General features: G+C 39.0%; 2 protein-coding genes across 3 annotated transcripts in view; one reads left to right on the top strand and one right to left on the bottom strand.

Moving 5' to 3' along the window:
* eif2ak4 (eukaryotic translation initiation factor 2 alpha kinase 4) overlaps nt 1-6,744 on the top strand; it is a 32,375-nt gene extending 25,631 nt beyond the window's left edge. Inside the window, exons 34-39 of the mRNA XM_015373709.1 lie at nt 43-101; nt 240-343; nt 1,923-1,991; nt 3,067-3,111; nt 4,320-4,435; nt 6,443-6,744. Of these exons, the coding sequence (XP_015229195.1) occupies nt 43-101; nt 240-343; nt 1,923-1,991; nt 3,067-3,111; nt 4,320-4,435; nt 6,443-6,500 (451 nt within the window). The 3' untranslated portion in view covers nt 6,501-6,744. The remainder of the gene's footprint in view (nt 1-42; nt 102-239; nt 344-1,922; nt 1,992-3,066; nt 3,112-4,319; nt 4,436-6,442) is intronic.
* A 4,772-nt stretch (nt 6,745-11,516) lies between these two features.
* Nucleotides 11,517-19,698, bottom strand: part of crim1 (cysteine rich transmembrane BMP regulator 1 (chordin-like)) — a 48,468-nt gene continuing 40,286 nt past the window's right edge. Inside the window, exons 11-15 of one of the 2 annotated variants that reach the window (XM_015373736.1) lie at nt 18,290-18,505; nt 16,273-16,497; nt 14,343-14,465; nt 12,777-12,955; nt 11,517-12,037 (exon numbers count right to left, since the gene is read on the bottom strand). In XM_015373736.1, the coding sequence (XP_015229222.1) occupies nt 11,843-12,037; nt 12,777-12,955; nt 14,343-14,465; nt 16,273-16,497; nt 18,290-18,505 (938 nt within the window). In that variant the 3' untranslated portion in view covers nt 11,517-11,842. The remainder of the gene's footprint in view (nt 12,038-12,776; nt 12,956-14,342; nt 14,466-16,272; nt 16,498-18,289; nt 18,506-19,698) is intronic. The other variant, XM_015373737.1, reaches the window with a different exon arrangement.

Genomic DNA, 19,698 nt, shown 5'->3' with positions numbered 1-19,698 from the left:
GGGCTTATCCGTCTCATGAATACTCTTCTTGTTTCTTTACAGAGAAATCTCTGAGAGCATGAACCTTCAGAATCCTAAAGGATCACAGCTAAACAACACTGGTACAGTGTAACCTCAACGGTCTCACAGCACCATAGCACAAACCATTTACTGTTCTCATATAGTTAGGATGTGACTTGGATAAAAGCCCACATAAACAGTCCTCTAATAATATGGTTCATATGGAAACCTGTTTTCAGGCTCTTTGGAGCAACATGGCAGCAGCAGCAACACCAACATGAACGTGTACGTCATCAGCCCAGAGAAAGTTTCTGCGAGCACAAGAAGACGATATGAGACTCAGGTTAGTGATGCACAAACAACACCCAGTCACTTTGGCCTTTGAATCGATTTCTCTTAGTTTATCTGACATATTACCTTCTATTTAGATACACCACTCAGAGATTTCAGAGCTCTTTTCTTTAATAATTTCATATTTATCTCAAAGAAATATTTACTTTGAAAAAAATCCTTTACTAAAGAACAATCCTTTACTAAAGAAAGCCAAAATTAAGTACAGCATATCTGTAAAACTGTATTTTTTAACAATTCAGTTCAATTCGTATTATTTATATAGCGCAAATTCACGTCATGTCATCTCAAGGCACTTTACAGAGACAATTCAAAGATCATACAGTCAGATTGGTTCAGTTTTCTATCTAAGGAAAACCAGCTGATTGCATCAACTCATGCTTGAAACGACAGTGGAGAGGAAACAGGAAGAAACTTCATGCAGAAACATGCTCAGTGTGAGCGGCAATCTGCCGAGGCCAACTGGGGTTCAAGGAGACAGAAGCAGACATAGGAAAAAGAAGCAGAGATACGAAAGGCAACTGTCAACCAGCTCCACAGGCAGCCTCGTCCAAGAAACGCACAGCCAGACAGACGAGCTCAGAGCCAGTTCCTCTTACTGCTAATCACAGCTCCAACATCTATAAAAAAAGGTGTTACTGGCAGAAGCACAGCTGATATTTCTCTCCAGGAGGGCGTCACAGGCAAACAGGAACAGACCAGATGAAGCTACTATGAGAAAAAGTAGAGAGAGTATAATGTTAAAGATTGAACCAACAAATTCTGCAGAATGGGAGAATAGAAATAGAATAAAGCAGAATGATGGAAAAAGAGTCCTATTGTCCTCCAGCAGTCTGAGTCTATAGCAGCATAACTATAGAGATGGCTCTGAAATACCCGAGCCACTCAACTCTATAAGCTTTATCAAAAAGAAAAGTTTATAGCCTACCCTTTAAAGTAGACGGGGTGTCTGCCTCACAGACTAAATATCAATATTTGCTATCAATGATTGTTTTGATACAGTAATTGGTAGGTTCTGGATTCCCACATCCTTTCATTCACACTTTTCATGGCAAAAATATACTTTGCCCTAACTTGCTCACACACTTTTAGTAACATGTCCTTTACATGTTTATAAATATAAGTTTCATTCTCTCTTGTACATTTAATTGCATTTTAATAATAGCCCATTTCCTAAAACAGCTGCTTTTATACACCACTTAATTGCTTTTGTCATAGAAAAGAGACATTTTGAGTAAATTAAGGCCTCCATTGATTGACTTTGTAATACAGATTACAATTTTAATATGAAATATCTGCAGATGAGATGATTTTTAAACATCTAGTTAAGGAAATACACAGCTGTGCTTTCTGCTCTCATTTCATGTTTCTGTGAATTTGTTGAAAGTGTGTCACTCTTCTAGTAGTGAAAAAAAAATCCCGTGTCTATTCAAGAGATTTTTTTTGGAAATAATTGCATGTGAAAATAGTGTTTCAGCTATTTTGTTTCATGAGAACAAAGTCTTTGATTTTCCTTTACTCTTAATTATTTCATATTTGTTTCCTTCTTTTTTTTCCTTTATAAATTTCAGATTCAGACCAGATTGCAGAATCTGGGGAGCAATTTGCAGAACAAAAGTAATGACATCGAGGTCCTTGCAGTAAGTCTGCTGTTTGTTTACTGTGTTGCTCTCTCTAACACCAAGTTTGCTGAATCATTGTGTGAAAATCACAGACTGGGGAATGGGCTTTGGATGTTTAAACAACAATCTTCATTGAGAACAGCCCCCTTTTATAATCCTTCTCCGATCCCCTGCTGGTGAAGGATGGCTGTGAAAGTATTCCAGTTGCTGCCGAACAATGTACGCTAGAAAAGAAGGCTGTCTGCCTCACCTCTCCAGATGTGTGAATGGTGTGGTGGGCTGCAATGTTGACTTTATTTACTGTTTTATTATAGATCACGGCCAGATACAATAGGAATAACTGTTTCTGCTTGCCTTAATTGTAATGCAATATGTTTGATATACATTTTGAGCCCTTTTTGTATGTGGACTGCATCTTTGCCCCCCGCACTTAACAGGAGTTGAATGAACATTACAGACTTATTGACCTTGATGCTGTAAGAAGCTTTTTGAGTCTTAGCTTTTGCACTTCAACAGAGTTCCTACACAATTTGGAGAACTTTGATCTTGATTTAAGTAGTTTCCACTTTGAATACTTGTGAAAAAAAGCTATAGAATAGTGCACGTTTTTTTAGAGCTTTATCCGCTGTCTTGTGTTCCATCCATCCATCCACCCATCGGTCCGTCCGTCCATCCATCCATCCATCCATCCATCCATCCATCCATCCATCCATCCATCCATCCATCCATCCGCCCGCCACGTGTTTGTCCTTTTTTTCTGTTCTTCCATCGTCTTTATATCTGATTTTAGTCCATTTGTACTTTTATCTACCCATAACTCACTTCATATATCCGTACTTTGCAATTAAAATCTGCTATTTTATATTTATACTTTGAGAAAAAATTTAAATGGAATAAGCAATTGAAAAGTGCCGAATATGGTAATCCATTGTTATTTTGGAATGCAGCAAAAAGAAATTCTGTCTGTTGTTATGCTTTTCAGAATAATGTGTCCATCTAAACTTTTAAAGCATGATGTTCTTTGGAGTTTGATGTTTACGTGGAGTTTAAGATAAGGATCTGTTTTGAAACTTCACTTGTTTTTATCCCGCAGGTGGATCTGCAGAAGGAAACGCTGATAAACTTCCTGTCCCTGGAGGTGGGTTCTCTACTAGCTTCATCAAAAGCACAGCACAGTTCATAAAATTCTTGGATGGCTGTTAGGGAGGGTGGGGAAGGAAAGGACAACCAGTAAAGTTCCAGAATCCTAGACAGGAAAAGGGAATCCCGTCTCCTTCCTTAACAATGGAGTCTCATGTGGAGCGATGTGAGGAAACTCCCCTACATGTTTCCACAGACGGAAAAAGTCTAATTTGGCAACACTGGTGAGAGACGTGCTGAATTAAACAAAACACTCTGTTAGGAGGTGTTAATGTTCACATTCCAAAATACTTACTGGGACTTTTGGCTCATAAAGTTTCAGTTTCCTTTCCGTGAGGTCCATTTATAAAGTGACAAAACACTAGGAAGGTTAGGAAATACAGTGGTTATATAAGGAAAAGCATGAACCGGTCACCTATGCAGACTTTCCTTAACATCACATGTTGAAGGCAACAGGCAATGTATATGACTTACATGGATGTGCATTGGGTTGATCGTTGGCAGTACTTTCTTCATATGGAAAATGAGCTCAATTCAAACAAAAGCTCACTATAATCTTCAAAGTCATGCATATGTGATGGCTTGAGAATATATAATATAGACACCCTTCTCATGGAAAGATAGATTCTGTACATGAAGTTTCACTAAGTCCAAATGCCCTACAAAATTAATAATTTTTCTTTAACTTTTATGCACTTTATCATATTACAAGCTCAAATATCAGTCAGTTTATGAGGGCATTCACATCTGGCTAGCTTTGCAGATGTGCTGATTTCAATTTACAGATAATGAAGTGGACAGTGTTTTATGAGATGTTCCTAACAGCGGATGTCATTTTATTACCTAACATTGTTTACTAGTTTCTCCCCAATGTGTTAAGCATTTTTCATGGGTTTATTCCTCCATTATTTTCTGTTTTTCTACCAGGTCTTTGCAGAACTGATGCATTGATACTGAGATTTACTTGCACACATATGGAGTTAATTTTAGGGATTTCAATTTCTTGTATTGGTTGTCTAAGCAGTATCAATGTAGGAGGAGGTGAAAACAAACGCACAGACCACTTTTCAGAGCTTTGTTTAGCAGTTCATCGTATTTAATCTGTTTTAGTTTACTTCTGTGAGTTTTTGTGGCTGTTTCTTTAACACCAAAACTGCTTCAAATCTGGTGTTTTTGACGGGTTTTATTTTTATTCTTCTTTTCTAGTTTGACAGTGAAGAACAGTTCAACAGCAGCGTCAAGACTCTACTGTCTCGCCTCCCGAAGCAGCGCTACCTGAAGTCTATCTGTGATGAGATCCACCACTTTAAGATTACAAAAAGGTATACTGCCCATATTGGTTCAAAACATTTTAAATAAAGGACCAAAGATGAGCAGATTTTCATTTTCTCTTGCTAATTCAAAATCTTGACTGTTTTATGGTGCTTTGAATCAGTAATAACATGGAAATGTTTAGTGCAAATAAAGAAGGTGTTTGGAGGTTGCATATACTGTGTTTTCAACCTCTCTTACATTTGGTTTGTAGCTTCTTTTGAATCTAAGATCAAGTGTCTTTCTTTGTTATGTTCTCGACAGATTATTTCTGGTCTATTGGTTGAAATCCATTCTCCATAGCTGTGTTTTCTAAATGACTAACCCTGTATAAAAAAACAGGCTCAGCAAAGTTTCCTTCACAATGATTTTCATGGTTTGAACTACATGTAATTGATCGTGGCGTACCACCACAACTTCAGTGATTAAAAACATATGCTAAAACAATGTACAGCACATGATATAGCATACTGTATTTTTGCGCACTTATTCTAACCATTACCGTCTGAGGGCAGCAGCCAGAGATGCTGTGAGTCTCTCAATACTTCCCAAAGTTCGTCCTCGCAGTCACAGGCAGCTCCAGCTGCCTCATCCAGAAAGCCTGGGATGCAGTCAGAGCAAATAGGGTAGAGATCAGCTGTTTTCCCTCAGCTAATGTTTTACACCTTTCAAAACTATTACCGGTACTTGATTACCATCCAGCTTCAATCACTTATTCACCTTGTAATGCATGTGCCTCTGATTACTGTCTTTGTTGTGTGATTGGATGTTTGCTGGGTGATTTCAGGCATTGGATCAAATTCACACATTTCAGCTAAATGTAAAAAACTGAAGTAGGTCATTACATTAGTTTTGATTCATTTACGCAATATCCCCCCATTACCCCGTTTCAATACTGATTTTTTTGTGGTAAAAATAGGCTTTGATGTTTTTTTGCACTAGGATATATTAAACGTCCTTTACATTAAGAACTGAAGCCTTCTCTTTAAACAGAAGCCATAACCCAGAAGGTTAAAAAACAAATTTGAAGAAAACAAAAACCCGTCCTTTTGGAGACAATTTCCACTCCTCTACTCCAGGTGTAACAATGACGGCCAGAGCTTCAAAGGGGGCTGTTAGACAGATAACCACCACCTTCATGAACACTTAATCCCTAGTTGATCCCATTTCCTGAGGTGAAATCTGGAAAAGGATTCGCCATGTTTGGTCTTTTGGCGTCTGGATCATAAACATCTCAGCTGACCGACGCAGACCATCTGCCGAGTGGGGGGGGGGCTTCATGAATTAGTTGGCAAAAAGGGGGAAAAAAAATCAAAGCCTCTCCAACACAGTTGGTTTCAATTTCCCATCCCTGCTTTGTGTTTGTGTTGCCGTTTGGACCGCGCACAAGGGCTGACTGATAAACGGACGGCATAGAACCAGAGACGATGTATACATTCTGCATCTGTTTTTTATCCTTGCATGTTCATGCTTTCATTGAATGTGAGGCGCAGGCAGCTGAGGCCAGATGAGCAGGGTAAAGGGCTTTGGAAGCAGTCACCTTTCTGCAAAGAAATCATAAACTAAACTTATCTCAGAGGCTTTGCGGGCAATGACCTTTCCTTTGAGTCAAAACTGTTGCTTGTAAAACTTCATTTTCACCCCCGTTCAACCTACCCAGCTCTGGAATAATTTCCGGTGATAATTAGCATATTATTGGTGTGTAAAGAGAAAAAGAAGCATTAGTAAAGTTCCTCTCTTTTAGTTTCTGATTAACTCAGCTTTGTAAACTCGGGGGTTATTTTTATGATTCACAAAGGGGTTTTGTTCACATTTTCTCTAACTTACAAGACTCCTTTTCTTCAGATGTGCTCCTGGCAGAGTTGCAAGCTCTTGCTAAACAGGGCTACCTAATAAAGTTCCCAGAAACCCTCCTGGCTGATTTTCCTTGTTCTGTTTTAGAGATGTTCTATTTGGATGTCGAGTATGATTTGATTTTTTTTTTCTTCATATAACAAACACATGTTGTCCTCTTTTAGGGTGGCCGTGGTGGTCTTGTACAGCTATAAAGACGACTACTACAAGATCCTTTTGTGAGAACCAAAACGACTACCGGCCAAGAGAAGGATTTCATTTTGCTGTAGGTGTAGCAGGTTTTCAAAGACTAATTTATCCTTGGATCTGCAGAGATTGCTCAAGAATTGAAAAGGTTTTCCATTTAGGGGAACTGGCAAACCTCAAGGAACAAATCACTCTCCTTTTATCATCTTAAATAGTTTTTCAGCCTCTGAGCCAAACTTTGCATATTTCCCAAAAACCTTTGAATATTTTCTGTTATTGAAAAGAGGTTTACCAAATGTGTTGCCTTAATACAAATTGTATATTTTGACAACAAAAGGGCTATTTGCTGCAGATAATGTGACATAAATATATTCTAGAAGGAATAAATCTTTTTTCCACATGCCTTGGCTTGGTCATTTTGTGTCCATGCAGAAGACTGCAGAGCATGAATAGAATTTTTTTGTCATGTTAAACTTTCTGTGATCACATGATGTTAGGGTACTTACCGTAAAACATTTTTGAATCCGGGTACATTTGCCGATATATTCTATTACCAAATAAGAAAATAAATAGAAATTCAATTATTCATCCTAAATAAAGTGTTTCAAATATTTCAAAATCTCTAAAAATAAAACTTTTACGTTTTATAGAAAAAGTCATTAGCATCTCTGGTAAAGACGTGTAAAGAGCCATTAAAATACACTTCACCTAAGTTTGATCTCTCTGGAGGGTGTAATAATTTCAGCCTTTTAATTTGTGTACACTTGCTCAGTTGGGAGTGAACCCCTGTGGCTGCTGCCCCTTCTGTTAATAACATATTCCACCTTCTTTAGTCACCTCCTGATCTACATCCATAAAATTTTAAAAGTGTGGAACTTACAGAACTGCTAAGGTCTCCCGTCTACAGAACCCACAGGTTTTTTTTATTTATTTCGCAGGTCTGGGTACTGAAACAACTAAGAAAGACGGTTGATTTCCCCTTTTGTGAACCATTTGTGATTGGCCATGACAACAGATTTTGACAAATTATAATCTTACTCAGACAAGAGAAATGGCTCATGTCACAGAAGGAAGCCTTACCACTGGACGTTCTTCTTCAGAAAGTCGGCCCAGAATACCAATTAAAGAAGCATTTTATACACACAGCCTGCCACATCATCACATCTCACATCATACACACATTTCTACATGAGGAGATTTCACTGGCCCCAGCCATATCAAAATATTACCCAGTGTTCTTAGATCAAGGACAACTCCAATGCACAGAATAATCCACTCTACTCTCATTTCATTTCCAAATCTTAGATTAATTAGATGAACTGCTTAGGAAAAGTTGAGCCTTGACGTATAACAGGAGGTATTTTAATGGTTTAACGAGCACATAAATTAATTATAAAAATAATCCTAACATGGTTTTCCCTGGTGGAGGCCAACGTCACACCTGGGTTGGATGCCCTTGCAAACGCATGACCAACTGTTGTATGCCTTTCCCCCACGTTTCCACTGCTTCTGCCCACTCTCCAATGAAGATCGTCAACCCTGAAGGTTCTCCTACTGCCTCAGGGTGGGACATGAGTCCACACTGGCTTCGGTAATCATGCCTTTGGATTCTTTTACCTCTTGAGAGGTGGTTGGGTACTGCGTTGCTAATGAAATTGCTGGCATAAAAGTCTTCCACTTTGTTTACTGCCACTGGCAGTCAGGAAGAAATGACGGAGTATGGAAGTTACGTTGTAACTATGGTTCCTGGACCACCGCCAGTCACACAGTTCTCCCCCAGTGAGAAGATCCCAGGAGACCGAATGTAGCCTTCCACGTGCTTTTTGTGAACGCACACGCAGGTGGGTTACGTGTCCCATATTTGACTTTCTTTACATTTAATCTCTATCTGCACTGACCAGAGAAGACAAATCCACTTTGATTACTCCCTGTGGCAATCATCAGCAGATTAACAGAACTATAGTTACAATGTAACTTTCATCATTTTGCTTGAGTTCATACACACTTATAGTCCAGTTACAGCATATATCAAACATAAAACATTTTTTTCAGTAGGATATTCCAAATTCCCTGATCTGGAAATGTCTCTTGTTCCAGCATTGTTGTCCACAAGAGTTCTTATTGCTCTTTATTTTTACTTCACACCACACACACCCATCTGTGTTAAATCCATCTGCAACTGATAGATTTGCATAACAAGAAAATAATGTCATATAAAGAAAGTTAAGGAATCCTAATTCACATTGCAGCACTAAGGCCAGATGTGTGTGGGCACGCAAGTTAAGGAAAACCCCTAACCGCTACCATCTTGGATGACGTCACTGTTGCTTGAGAAATTAGAGTTTATCAGCACAAGCTGCTCTGGTTCACACATTTATTTTTTGTAGAATAGGCATACATGTTACATTTTCTAATCTAGAAATATATTCACAAGATTTGCAAACACTGAAATAAATAAGGTACAGAATATAGCAGATAGAAAAGGTAAACAGTCTACAATGTACATCAGATTTGGTTACTTAAAGCTATTTTCAATAAAGAAAAAAATCTATAGCTACACTTTAGTATTAATAAATAAAGCTATGTGAAAAAATAAATAAGATTCTCTTGACTACTAATTTAAACAAAGTTTTTCTTTTTACACAGAACAGAATTGTGTAAGCTTTTACAGTCTACCTCTTTGTTTTAAAGCTTATGATTCAGACAGACACATACTGCAAACACTTTAGTATAAATTGGTTTCTGACCTATTTTGGCATTACAACTGTTTCTGTTAGGAGATATTGGCAAAGGACTGATAACTGTGATCCAGAAACTGCCTGGGTGTTTGTTGTGCAATTCTTCTCAGAATCAGCCCCTCTTTGTATGGACCAGATAGATCCAGAAACTTCATCTCTGGTGGTTCCATATCTCTGTGTACTTAAATAATTCCTGATTATTTAAATACAAAGGAATTCTGTACAGAGGTATATTTTTCATCTTACTAATTGTGGAGAACAGTCATGTGTCTCTAAACACTGTGGAAATGTATGTTTTAATATCTACACATGCTTAACTCCTATAATGACAACCCTTCACATTATTCCCCCAAATATAAACAGTGGATGATCCAGAACTCTTATCCTCTCTATGATTTTTTTTATCTTAACAACAGCTAAATGTTAAATCAAAAAATGATGTGAAGAAAAAAACGCTAAAGCTGCAGAATTAAGGCTTTACAGATAAAATCCCAAGCAATCGTTGGCAAATGTAAACAGCAGCTCTGCACTGACTAATTGAAAGTAGTAGAGCCTAGTATCAAAGACATTCTTCGTTGATCCATTTTTGTTCCTTTGCCGGCCATAACATGACACGACTTGAAGAAACATCAAGCAGCTTCAGCTCTAATAGCTTTCAGAGGAGTTACAGAGGTCTAACTGAAAGAGGATGATGACTGGAAGGTGTGTTTTAGACTGGATTCACCCCCAGTGGCTTGCAGAAAACGTAATATCCCTTGAACTTTTTCACATTCGTCTTTTGTTAATTATATGGTTTAGACCAAAAATAAGAACAAAACCTAAACCAGTACCTTGCATGTATAATGTATTACTCTTATGGTGTAAGGCTAACTATTGGAGATGCAAAGATCCACAGGTTAGGTGGACAAATCAGTTGATAGGACAGGAATTAATTACAAACTTCATAAGTTTGGTCTTTATGGAAGAGTGGCCAAAAGGAAACACATTAGCTGCTTACCGTCTTGGGCACAGGTGTCAAACTAGTTCCAGAAAGGGCCGTGTGGCTGCTGGTTTTCTTTTCACCCAAGCAGTAGCACACCAGACTCCATTCATCTCATCAAGGTGAGTCTAGTCTTAACCTGATGGGATGAATAGAGTCTGGTGTGCTACTGCTTAGGTGGAAAGTAAACCAGCAGCCACACGGCCCTTTCTGGAACGACTTTGACACCCCTTGTCTAGGGGAAATGGCAAACATGGACAAAGATTTGTTCTGCTCAGATAAGACCAGAAAAACAACTTAAAAATGACTGCTTTTCATGAGTGGTCTCTTTTAATTTGAGGGAGCTATACCTATTTTCTACAAGTAAATAGACTAACATTTTAATCTGCAGATTAGGGTTCTTCAAAGATGGGCCTTGTGGTCTGATGTCTTGCAGTTTTAAGATGCATCTCTGCTTCAACACACCTAAGTCAGATGATAAGCTCATTAGCAGGACTCTGGAGAACTTGATAAAAAACAGATGCAGAATGCATACATTGTCTCTGGTTTTACGCCGTCCATTTATCAGTCAGGCTTGTTCACGGTCCAAACTTGATCTTGCATGAAGAGAAGATATTTTAGGTATGTGGAAGCAGAGACGCGTCTAAAACATGAAGGACAGCCAACCTGAAGGACTGGAATTAAAGACTTCTGCTTTGGAGGTTTTAAGCCGGCAGAGATAAACTCCAAAATACTTTAGCTGTAACTACAGCTTGACTTATTTCTGCAAAGGACTGACTCAGGGGTGAGTACAATTCAGCTTTTCATTTATAAAAAACCCCCCAACATTTTGAAAACCATGTATCCTTTTACTTCACAATTATGTTCTGATTTATCTTAGTCCCTTAAAATCTGAATCAAATACTTTTTTTGTTTTGGTTGAGTGACAAAATGTGAAAAAGTTCAATAGAAATAAATACTTGAGCAACGCACTTCTAGCTGCTTTGGCGAAAGGTACGGTATTCTTTATAAAAGGAATGACTGATCAGTTAAAGGTAGACAAACTGTTTCTTTAAATGTGTGGGAATGTTGTGATTGGCTATAAAAAAAACAACAACTTTAAAATGGCTGTACAGAGGGAAATAAAAGACAAGACAACATACTATACAAATCCTGTAAAAATAAAAATATACAATGACTAAACTGAAAACCACACATTCTAATGCCAGGGTTTAAAAGTGGCTGCTCATGATGGTTACATCCACAATGCACGGGTGCTCTTTGTGAAGGGTTAGCATTCTTTATCTTCCCTTTATGCCATCACCCAAACCCCTGTCCAAAAGCTTTTCCTCTTCCTTTTTTATCTGCAAAGTTTTAGTTTCATATGAAACCGTAAGAAGCGAGTATGTTACAGAGTCCGATTCTGACAGAGTTTCTCTGGATGCTCCTTTCAATGGCTGTATCATTACTGCGTCCACATGTCAATCCCCTCTAAGTTTGCCGCTCAACCTGAACGTCCAAACAGGAGGATGATGGGCAAACAATGACAAAAAAAAATACAGCAACTGTATTGTGTTGCTGTTTGCGCTGAGTATCTGTAGTTTATCTGTCACGAAAAAGGACAACTAGGAAAAAATGACCATTGTGGATTTTTTGCATAAGATGGTGTTATAAATCCCTTTTTAGCGTGGCATCCAGTCACTGCCCGTGCTCAGCTTGGCCCTGGGGATGTTCATCTTCTCCATGCAGGGAGGCGAGCTCATCTCAGGGGAAAAGTGGATGATGCCACAGTTGCTCTTGTTCTGAAACTTGTTCTCTTTTGAGGGCTCCATGTAGATGACAGAATTCTTGTTCACATGTTTCTTCAGGATCACGGTCTGTGTGGAGAGGAAGGGAGACGACTTATTCAGGCTCTGATTTGGTTAGAACTTCAATGAGAGAATCATGATTTGTTTTAGCTTGCACTTGTTTGTCAAAGGAAAAAAGGATAACTTTTAAAGATTTATGAGTGACATGACCCTTTTCAATCTTAAAGTAATTTATCTATAGGTCAGGATAGTTTTATTACGGACTGAGCAAAAAACTTAAAAATCAGGGAAAATTAACCCGTCTTAGAGTAATATTTCATGATTACAATCACTGCTGAGAGTAGGGCTGCAGCTAAGGGTGATTTTGCAAATCAATAAATCTGCTGATTCATTTTTTAATTAATCGATTAATAATCGGATAGCAAAAGATTTATTAAAGAAATGTTTTTACAAAATCAAACCAGGTGAAACTAAAACATTTCCACTTGAGGATTTGTGGATAGAGCATACTGACAGGAGAAAACTTTTTTTTCTTAACCCTGCTACGTCTTGTTCTTTCTGGTTCTGATGTAGCCTAAATCAACTCCAGACATGTTTTAAAATTGAAATTTTGATTTTAAATAGCTTCTGAGTCTCCTTTCCTCAGTAATAGCAACCGCCCAGATTGTGCTTGATATAAAGTAGCTGTCAGGCTGAGAATAGATGGGAGTCAACCACTGAATCCAATCAATCTAAAAATAATCCCTAGTGACCAGCCGGTTTCTCTGAACATCTAAAGTATTTTCTTGAATTATAGTTAACTGCTCACCTTCTTTGGTGCGCTGTAGCAGGACATCTGCACCCATTTCTTTTTCTTGTTGATGATCAAAGCCACAATGAGAAAGATGACTATGGCCAAAAGCAGCCCTGCAAGGATCCATGCTGCTGATTGGTAGACAAGGGCCATCTCCATATGGCCCGGGTTGTTTTCAGCCAATCGCGGCTGGTCTACGTAGGACAGAAATTAAAAATGTTTTTATTAATACCAGCTTCTAATTATTTCACATCCTGGATTCTGACTATTTCCACAAATTCTTTATTAATATCAAAATTCCCTGTAAAAATAATGCAGATATTGCTGTAGTCCTTTGAATTCAAAGATAGTATGTAAAGATTGCTTGGTGATGGATGTGGTTTAGACTAATAGAATGAAAAATGTTCATAGCAACGGAAGGATAATTTTTAAATGTACTTAAAAAAAAGTATAGATAAAGGGATGGAGTAAGGTATGGCTGAAAAGAGAGATGAACAGACAGACTTAAATAAACTATTTAAAAAACAAAACCTCTACATACAAATTATTTTAAATATTTAAGTTTTCCGTACTTCAATCCCGGATACGTATGGACAACATTTTATTACAGAAACATGTCAGGAATTACAAATATTTATAAATACTTTTTTTTCACACTAATCCTGACCTGGAAATACTGATGACATCCATTTTTAAAGGTATAATAGAGTATTTTCACGAATTTTTTAAAAGACTCGACCTCTCCACTTAAAATAAAGGCACATGCACAACCCTGCACCCGCTCCCGAGAGGGAACACTTATTAAACGCATGCGCAAGCCCATTTCTCCTCATGCACGCTCCATTTAAAAGTTGCTGTTTGCATCGCTCACACAAGCTTACTTTCCAAAGGAAGATTTGCAATTTTTCCACTATGTCAGACTCACAACCGGTAAGTGAAAATGGGCATGAGTATGTAGCAGAGATGGGGGATCTGGAGTCATCAAGTCATCTCTATGTAATGTATTTGTTCTGACCAGATGAGTCCAATCTGTACAGGTTAAACCAGATTGGACTCACCTGGTTCAGTGGCTGGGTAGAACAAATACATGACAAAGAGATGACTTGTTGACTCCAGATCCCCCATCTCTGGTATGTAGGATGGCCTTCCATAAACATATCACTAAAATGATTGACAATTAGGAGGACCACATATTTTGATGATCCACCGAGAAAAAGAACATCCGTCACTATACCTTTAAGCTGTATTATCCTGCAGAAAACGTTTTCAGTACTGTAGCAGCAACTTTTACTACATGTAAATTGAAAACATCTTGTATTAATGAGATATCCCTGGGCAGATAACCAGGTCCAGTCCATAATAAGGAAAAATTACTCATGGATCCCTCAGGAAAGATCATGTTAAGCTTGACTCCATTTATCACTATTGTTTTAATACACATTTCATTCATTTATTAAACCATTCCCAAAAGACCATAATGGTATAAACACTAGCAGGGGCCAACAGGAACAATGCGGCAAAGATGCTAGATTTCCAACAGGACGGATCAGTTCTGGTGGATGATGATGGACAAAAGGCTACCTGTATCAGTGATGACAAGTGGGATGGTCACAGTCGTAATCCAACGTCCTCTCTGCCCTGTGGTGGTGACCCCTGCCTTTGGTTTGCTGGTTGACAGAGTGACAGGTGCTGATGTGGTTGATTCTGTTCAGAAACAGGATACCAACATATTTAAAATTCTGCAGAGCTTCCTTAAAGCCAGTTGGTGCTTAAACTCCCTGGTGTTTCAGCTGATAAGCTGTGTTTATTGAATTTATCATCTCAAATTCCACTGGGCCGCTTTCGGCGGATATTACATAAAAAGCTTTTTTCCATCAGCCAAATAACAAAACCCAACGTATCGGCAGGAACAATAGAGGACCATGCTTAGTTCTTCCTCTATAGGAAAAGCTGACATGGGACTTTGCTTTCCTGTGGTGAAAGTAGGCGAAAGCTTTTTGGGCGCTTGCAGCCAGGGGACAGGAAGCACGTGTGAATGTGCGGATGCTCAAGGAATGTTTTCGTTCTGAGGGGACTGTGTTGGTAGGGCAAATGGATTGTTTTCTAAGCAATCCTGTTTGCCTATTTACTGTTTAAGTGGCTAGGTCCAGTAAATGCTCCCACACTTAGTTTAAACCGAGGCAAGCCATCTGTTATTCCCTTTTTTAGACATGTTACATCCCTACTAGTAACTTTACACCTAAAAACATTAAGTATGTATTATTCTGACATAAAGAGAAGTGATGAAGTAGTGTGTGACTATAAAGTGGAAGAAAATTCAAACTTGCCTTCCAACATCTTTGTATGTATATATCTTGAAAAATGAAGAATGCATTTATGGGAATATCAATCAGCTTTGCACACATGGGGACTGATATGTTTTTCTTAAATTTTTATGGCAAACTTTCAAATCCTGTCAATGCTTGCAATTGGATATATGCCTGTACTTTGACAAGGGAATTCTGGCACATAAATGTGACTTAATATTTAAACAATCAGAGTGGCTTTTGTAGTATGTTGAAAGCTCAGCCCCAACAACTGGTCTTTTGCTGCCTCTAACAGGTTTTTATCCTGCAAGAATTACACAAGTACTCCAGTGTGCCTGACTGCAAGTTACGCACAAATGGCAAATAAAAAAACTTGATTTGACTGGACTGCTTTTTATTTAGCAAGACTTATCAGCTTCTCTGTCCCTTCTCAAAAATATAATCTGGAAGGCACGATGCTGCCTCCACAGTTAGATTGGTGTGTTTTAAAGGATGCAAAGAGTTATGTTTTGAACAAATTGGCCTTCAAAACTGGGCCTTCATGCAAAATACTCTGATCCTCCAGAGCATGTTCTTCCAGATGATGATCTGCATGACTTTTAGAATACTTTAAGACACTGCGTTGCTTTTCCTGGTCAACAAATCTTCCTTTACCATTGTTTAAAAGGGTAATGTTTAAGGAGTAAATCTGAGTTAAAAGTAAATCTGGGCACTAGCTCCCCTGTTAAAAATTGCCGTTTTCTTGGCTTTTTCATCTGATGGAATGAACTGGAGCTTGAGGTATGGTTTTATATCCTCGCCCTACTTTTAAAGCTGTCCATGATTGTTACAACAGCTGCGTTTATCCTGAGCTTAAACCATATACCGCTTGATACTATATAAATGTCTTCTTATAAGCCATGTACTTGGGCAAGATGTTGTAAGGGAGATTTTATTTCAAAGTTTTAATTGCAAAATTAAAATCTTTTTTTCTTCTCTCTCACATTTATATTCCTTTTAGTACCATTCTATCAATTAAAAGGCCAGTAAAATGAATGGAATTTGTAATTGCAAGGAGAAAGTGTGAAAAAATAATTAAGGTCCATTACATTTTCAAGGCAATGTACATTTAATTTACACATTAAGATGGTTTAGACAACAAATATATTTCCTACAAAGAAGACAGCTTTCTCTTTTCTCTATTTCTCACCCACCCAAAAACGTACCGAGACAATATGGGCAGCATTGGCCCTTGCGTAAAACTGGCACCCTACAGCTGGCTGCTGGACAGCGCTGAGAGAAACACTGAATGGTGCCGTTGATGCAGGTGCAGCTTGTACAAGCATTGGCCTTCCACGAGTCCCCAGCTTGAAGAATGTCTCCTTCAATGGTTATGCAGAACTGCTGCTGGTTGCGGTTCACTGGCAGCAAGTTGATGTCTGTCTCTTCTGCTGGTGGAGACATGTAAATCTGGTCAGTAAAGAACAACCATGGAAGCCCGTAATATTAAATCCAATGACATTGCTTAAGTGAAGGCAGAAATGTGTGAACAGCTAACACAGAATGCTATTAATGCTTCTAAGTTACTTGTGATACAGAGAATTTTAATCCACAAGTGTTAGTAAGCATTACGCAACATTCACACTGCACGCGATTGAGGCAGAAGAAGCAGCTGGTATACATGCAAAGTCAATGGTTGACGCTGATCAAGGTGCATCAAAAGGTCCTGCAACGTGTCTTGAGCAGCAGGAGCAGTGCATCTTGATGCATCTGAGCAGCTGAAGCAGTGCCTGATGAGCTTCTGAGCATCTGAGGCGCATGATGCACTTCACAAAAAGCAGCTGCTGGAGTTTGTAAAACTGAATTTTTCTTGCTCAACGTGCCATATAAACCAATCAGAGAAGCGGAGCAGGGAGACAGACACAGAGCTGCTGATGCAGAGCGCTATGATCAATCCTATGGAATTGTTAATCAATGTCTAAATTAACTTAAAATGTCCAAACCTGCCAGCAAAATATGTTTGCTTTTATCATTCTGGTACTTGCAGCGCAAACCCCCAACCTGCTCCTGGGGATTCCCAGTGACAGTGGGCCGCCGGTATGATGGGATCTGAGCAGCTCTTACAGCAAAATAATATTTGAAGGCAGGTTCATAATCTTGATGAACTGACTTCACAGACAATGTTTTGAGGTGGACTTTCTTGCTTAAAAATATATTAAAACTACCTTTTACCAGCTTATCACAGCAAATATAGCAAAGCCGCTCTCTACCATTGAACACAGGAGCAGTAGAAGCATCAGATGCATCTGGACAAAATTTACTGGACGCCCTTCAGGAGCATCAAGGATGCTCTTGATGCACGTCTGACCTTAATGTGGACAAGCAACAAAAATTTAGTAGCAGTCGTTTTTTTATCGCTTTGCAAAGCGCGTTCAGTGTCAACTTAGCATTAGAGGCAGCTTTCTAACTCTATCGGGGAGCTGTCAGTTAGTTCTGCATCTTTGACCTGATTTCTTTGGGCTGAGATCAATGGTCGTTTAATGACCGTGGGACTCGTTCAGCATGTAAACACTACATAGCTTCATTTTACACATCCATAACAGATTAAGATGGATGTGTACAGGGAGATGTATATTATTCCTACATTCCTGGTGACCAGGGCGTTACATATATCAAAGCGTGGCCTCTGACAGTCCGTGTTTATGTGGGGTGATGCAGCGATAAGGCGGACCGGCATTCTGAAGGAGCAGTTCTCAGGCGCAGTCATGCACAGATGATTTGAGGTTCCCATTCTAAGGAGTGCATGGGAAATGTTTGCATGTTTATTAACGTGTGCGACATTCTGAAATGTTTGGCTCCAGTTGTAAATAAAATGTGTGCGTATGGTTTTATGTTTGGCTCTCCAGTGGTGGTGTACAGATGCAGAATGATTACAGTCTTGTCACTTTAGCAATCAGAGAGTTAGATGAGTTTCTGATGTGGACTGCTGGGTGAAAGCAGACCACATGTCCCTCTGGCTGCCTGGGGGAGCTCTACGTAAACTCAACCGGTCTTGGCTGGTTTCTTTATGAGCCTCTGTAGTTGATACAAAACTGCCCACAAAAAGCAACATGCAAAGCCCCTCTGAAACCACATCAAATCATCAGCGATCTACCCTTTCCAACGTCACATTGCCTCTCTTAAAGCTGTCAGGCCTTGTTATTTTCCTGAAGGGAACCCATCCTTTTCCCTTTGTTTTATTACCTGGGCACACATGGCAACAGGTGTCCTTGTTTCTGATGGGGGTTTGGCAGAGAGCTGGTGGACAACCTTCAGTGTCACACAGGACGCGTCCCTTCCTGCAGGTGCAACGCGTGCATTCATCCAGGTTCCAAGTCTCCCCCTCCACATAAAGTTCCCCTCCAGGTGCTCTGCACACCACCATGTCCATCCCCTCAGGCTGGCCACTGCCAGACTCGTCTGATGGAGAAATTACACATTATTTATTTATTTTCGTTTATAGAGTTCACAAATCCCTTACTGACCATTACCACATCTTTAACCACCTCTTCTGAGTTTTTCTCAGTTATTTTATTTTTCTTTAACATACACATTTGTTAATGCTCACAATTAACTGAAGGGTGCTAACATGGATTGAGGACCTTTCAATGGTACTATAAAACACAGATATCCTAATCATAATTGAATAAAACATGATTCTGGAATGAGTTTGATATAGTATAAAGCAGTCTGCAGGTGCAAACAAAACAGAAAGTTATTATCCTCCCTTAGTGTCTAATAAAAAATTGTTTAGCAGATTCTTATGAAGACAATATTATGCAGAAGCTGGAGGAAAATAACTAGCTTGCATTGAAAAAAATGTATGCTTTTGGACAGCTCAGGAAAAAGGGTAGGATGTGGTAGCATGTTTACAAGCGGAAAAAAAATCTGAAAAATGAATGCAGCAGCAGTTAGCCACAATATACTTTTATGAATCAAGTCCTTGCTTCTAATGTCTAAAGACTGAATTTTCCGGACAAAATGTTCAGCTGATTGTTTCTTGAAGTTCTCAATTTATTTTCTTATTATCACAAGGGAAACAATTTTGATTTCAGTTTCCCTACTGGTCTATATAGTGCTATAACTCATTGGCAAATCTCCATCCAGATCATGTGGATCATTGTTAGATTTGTGCAGTGAGGCGGTGAAACAAAACCAGCAAAACAAAAATCCAACTGGATTTAAAACCTGAATAAATTTCAGGATTTCTGATATGATGAAAGTCTGTATATTGTGAGAAGATACTAAAAACGTCACTATGTCTGGCCTTTCCTTCCCATCTTAGCATCACTCAGTGACTTTCTGAAGAGCATACTTCACATTCAGATGAGGAGTGATCCACAGTGTGAAAGCACCCGAGTCATTCAACATGTGAATGCGGACCAGGAAACCCTCTGAGGGATCTTATCCCTCGACTCTGGGTAGACATAACTACTGTTAGAGCTGGAGGCTCAGAAAAGAGAGGAAGAGAAGTGACAGGCCTGATCTGACCCAAGTAGGAACTCTCTGCCCCTGTTCTATTGTGGGATTTCTGACGTCAGAAGGTGACCAACCCAGGGACTCTCTCCCCTTTAAATTTCCCCTTTTTTATATGTCCTCCCAGACCTAATTTT

The sequence above is a fragment of the Cyprinodon variegatus genome, unplaced genomic scaffold, assembly GCF_000732505.1.
Source record: "Cyprinodon variegatus isolate N-32 unplaced genomic scaffold, C_variegatus-1.0 Scaffold91, whole genome shotgun sequence".
Taxonomy (NCBI): domain Eukaryota; kingdom Metazoa; phylum Chordata; class Actinopteri; order Cyprinodontiformes; family Cyprinodontidae; genus Cyprinodon; species Cyprinodon variegatus.
This window is presented reverse-complemented; position numbering and strand designations above follow the sequence as displayed.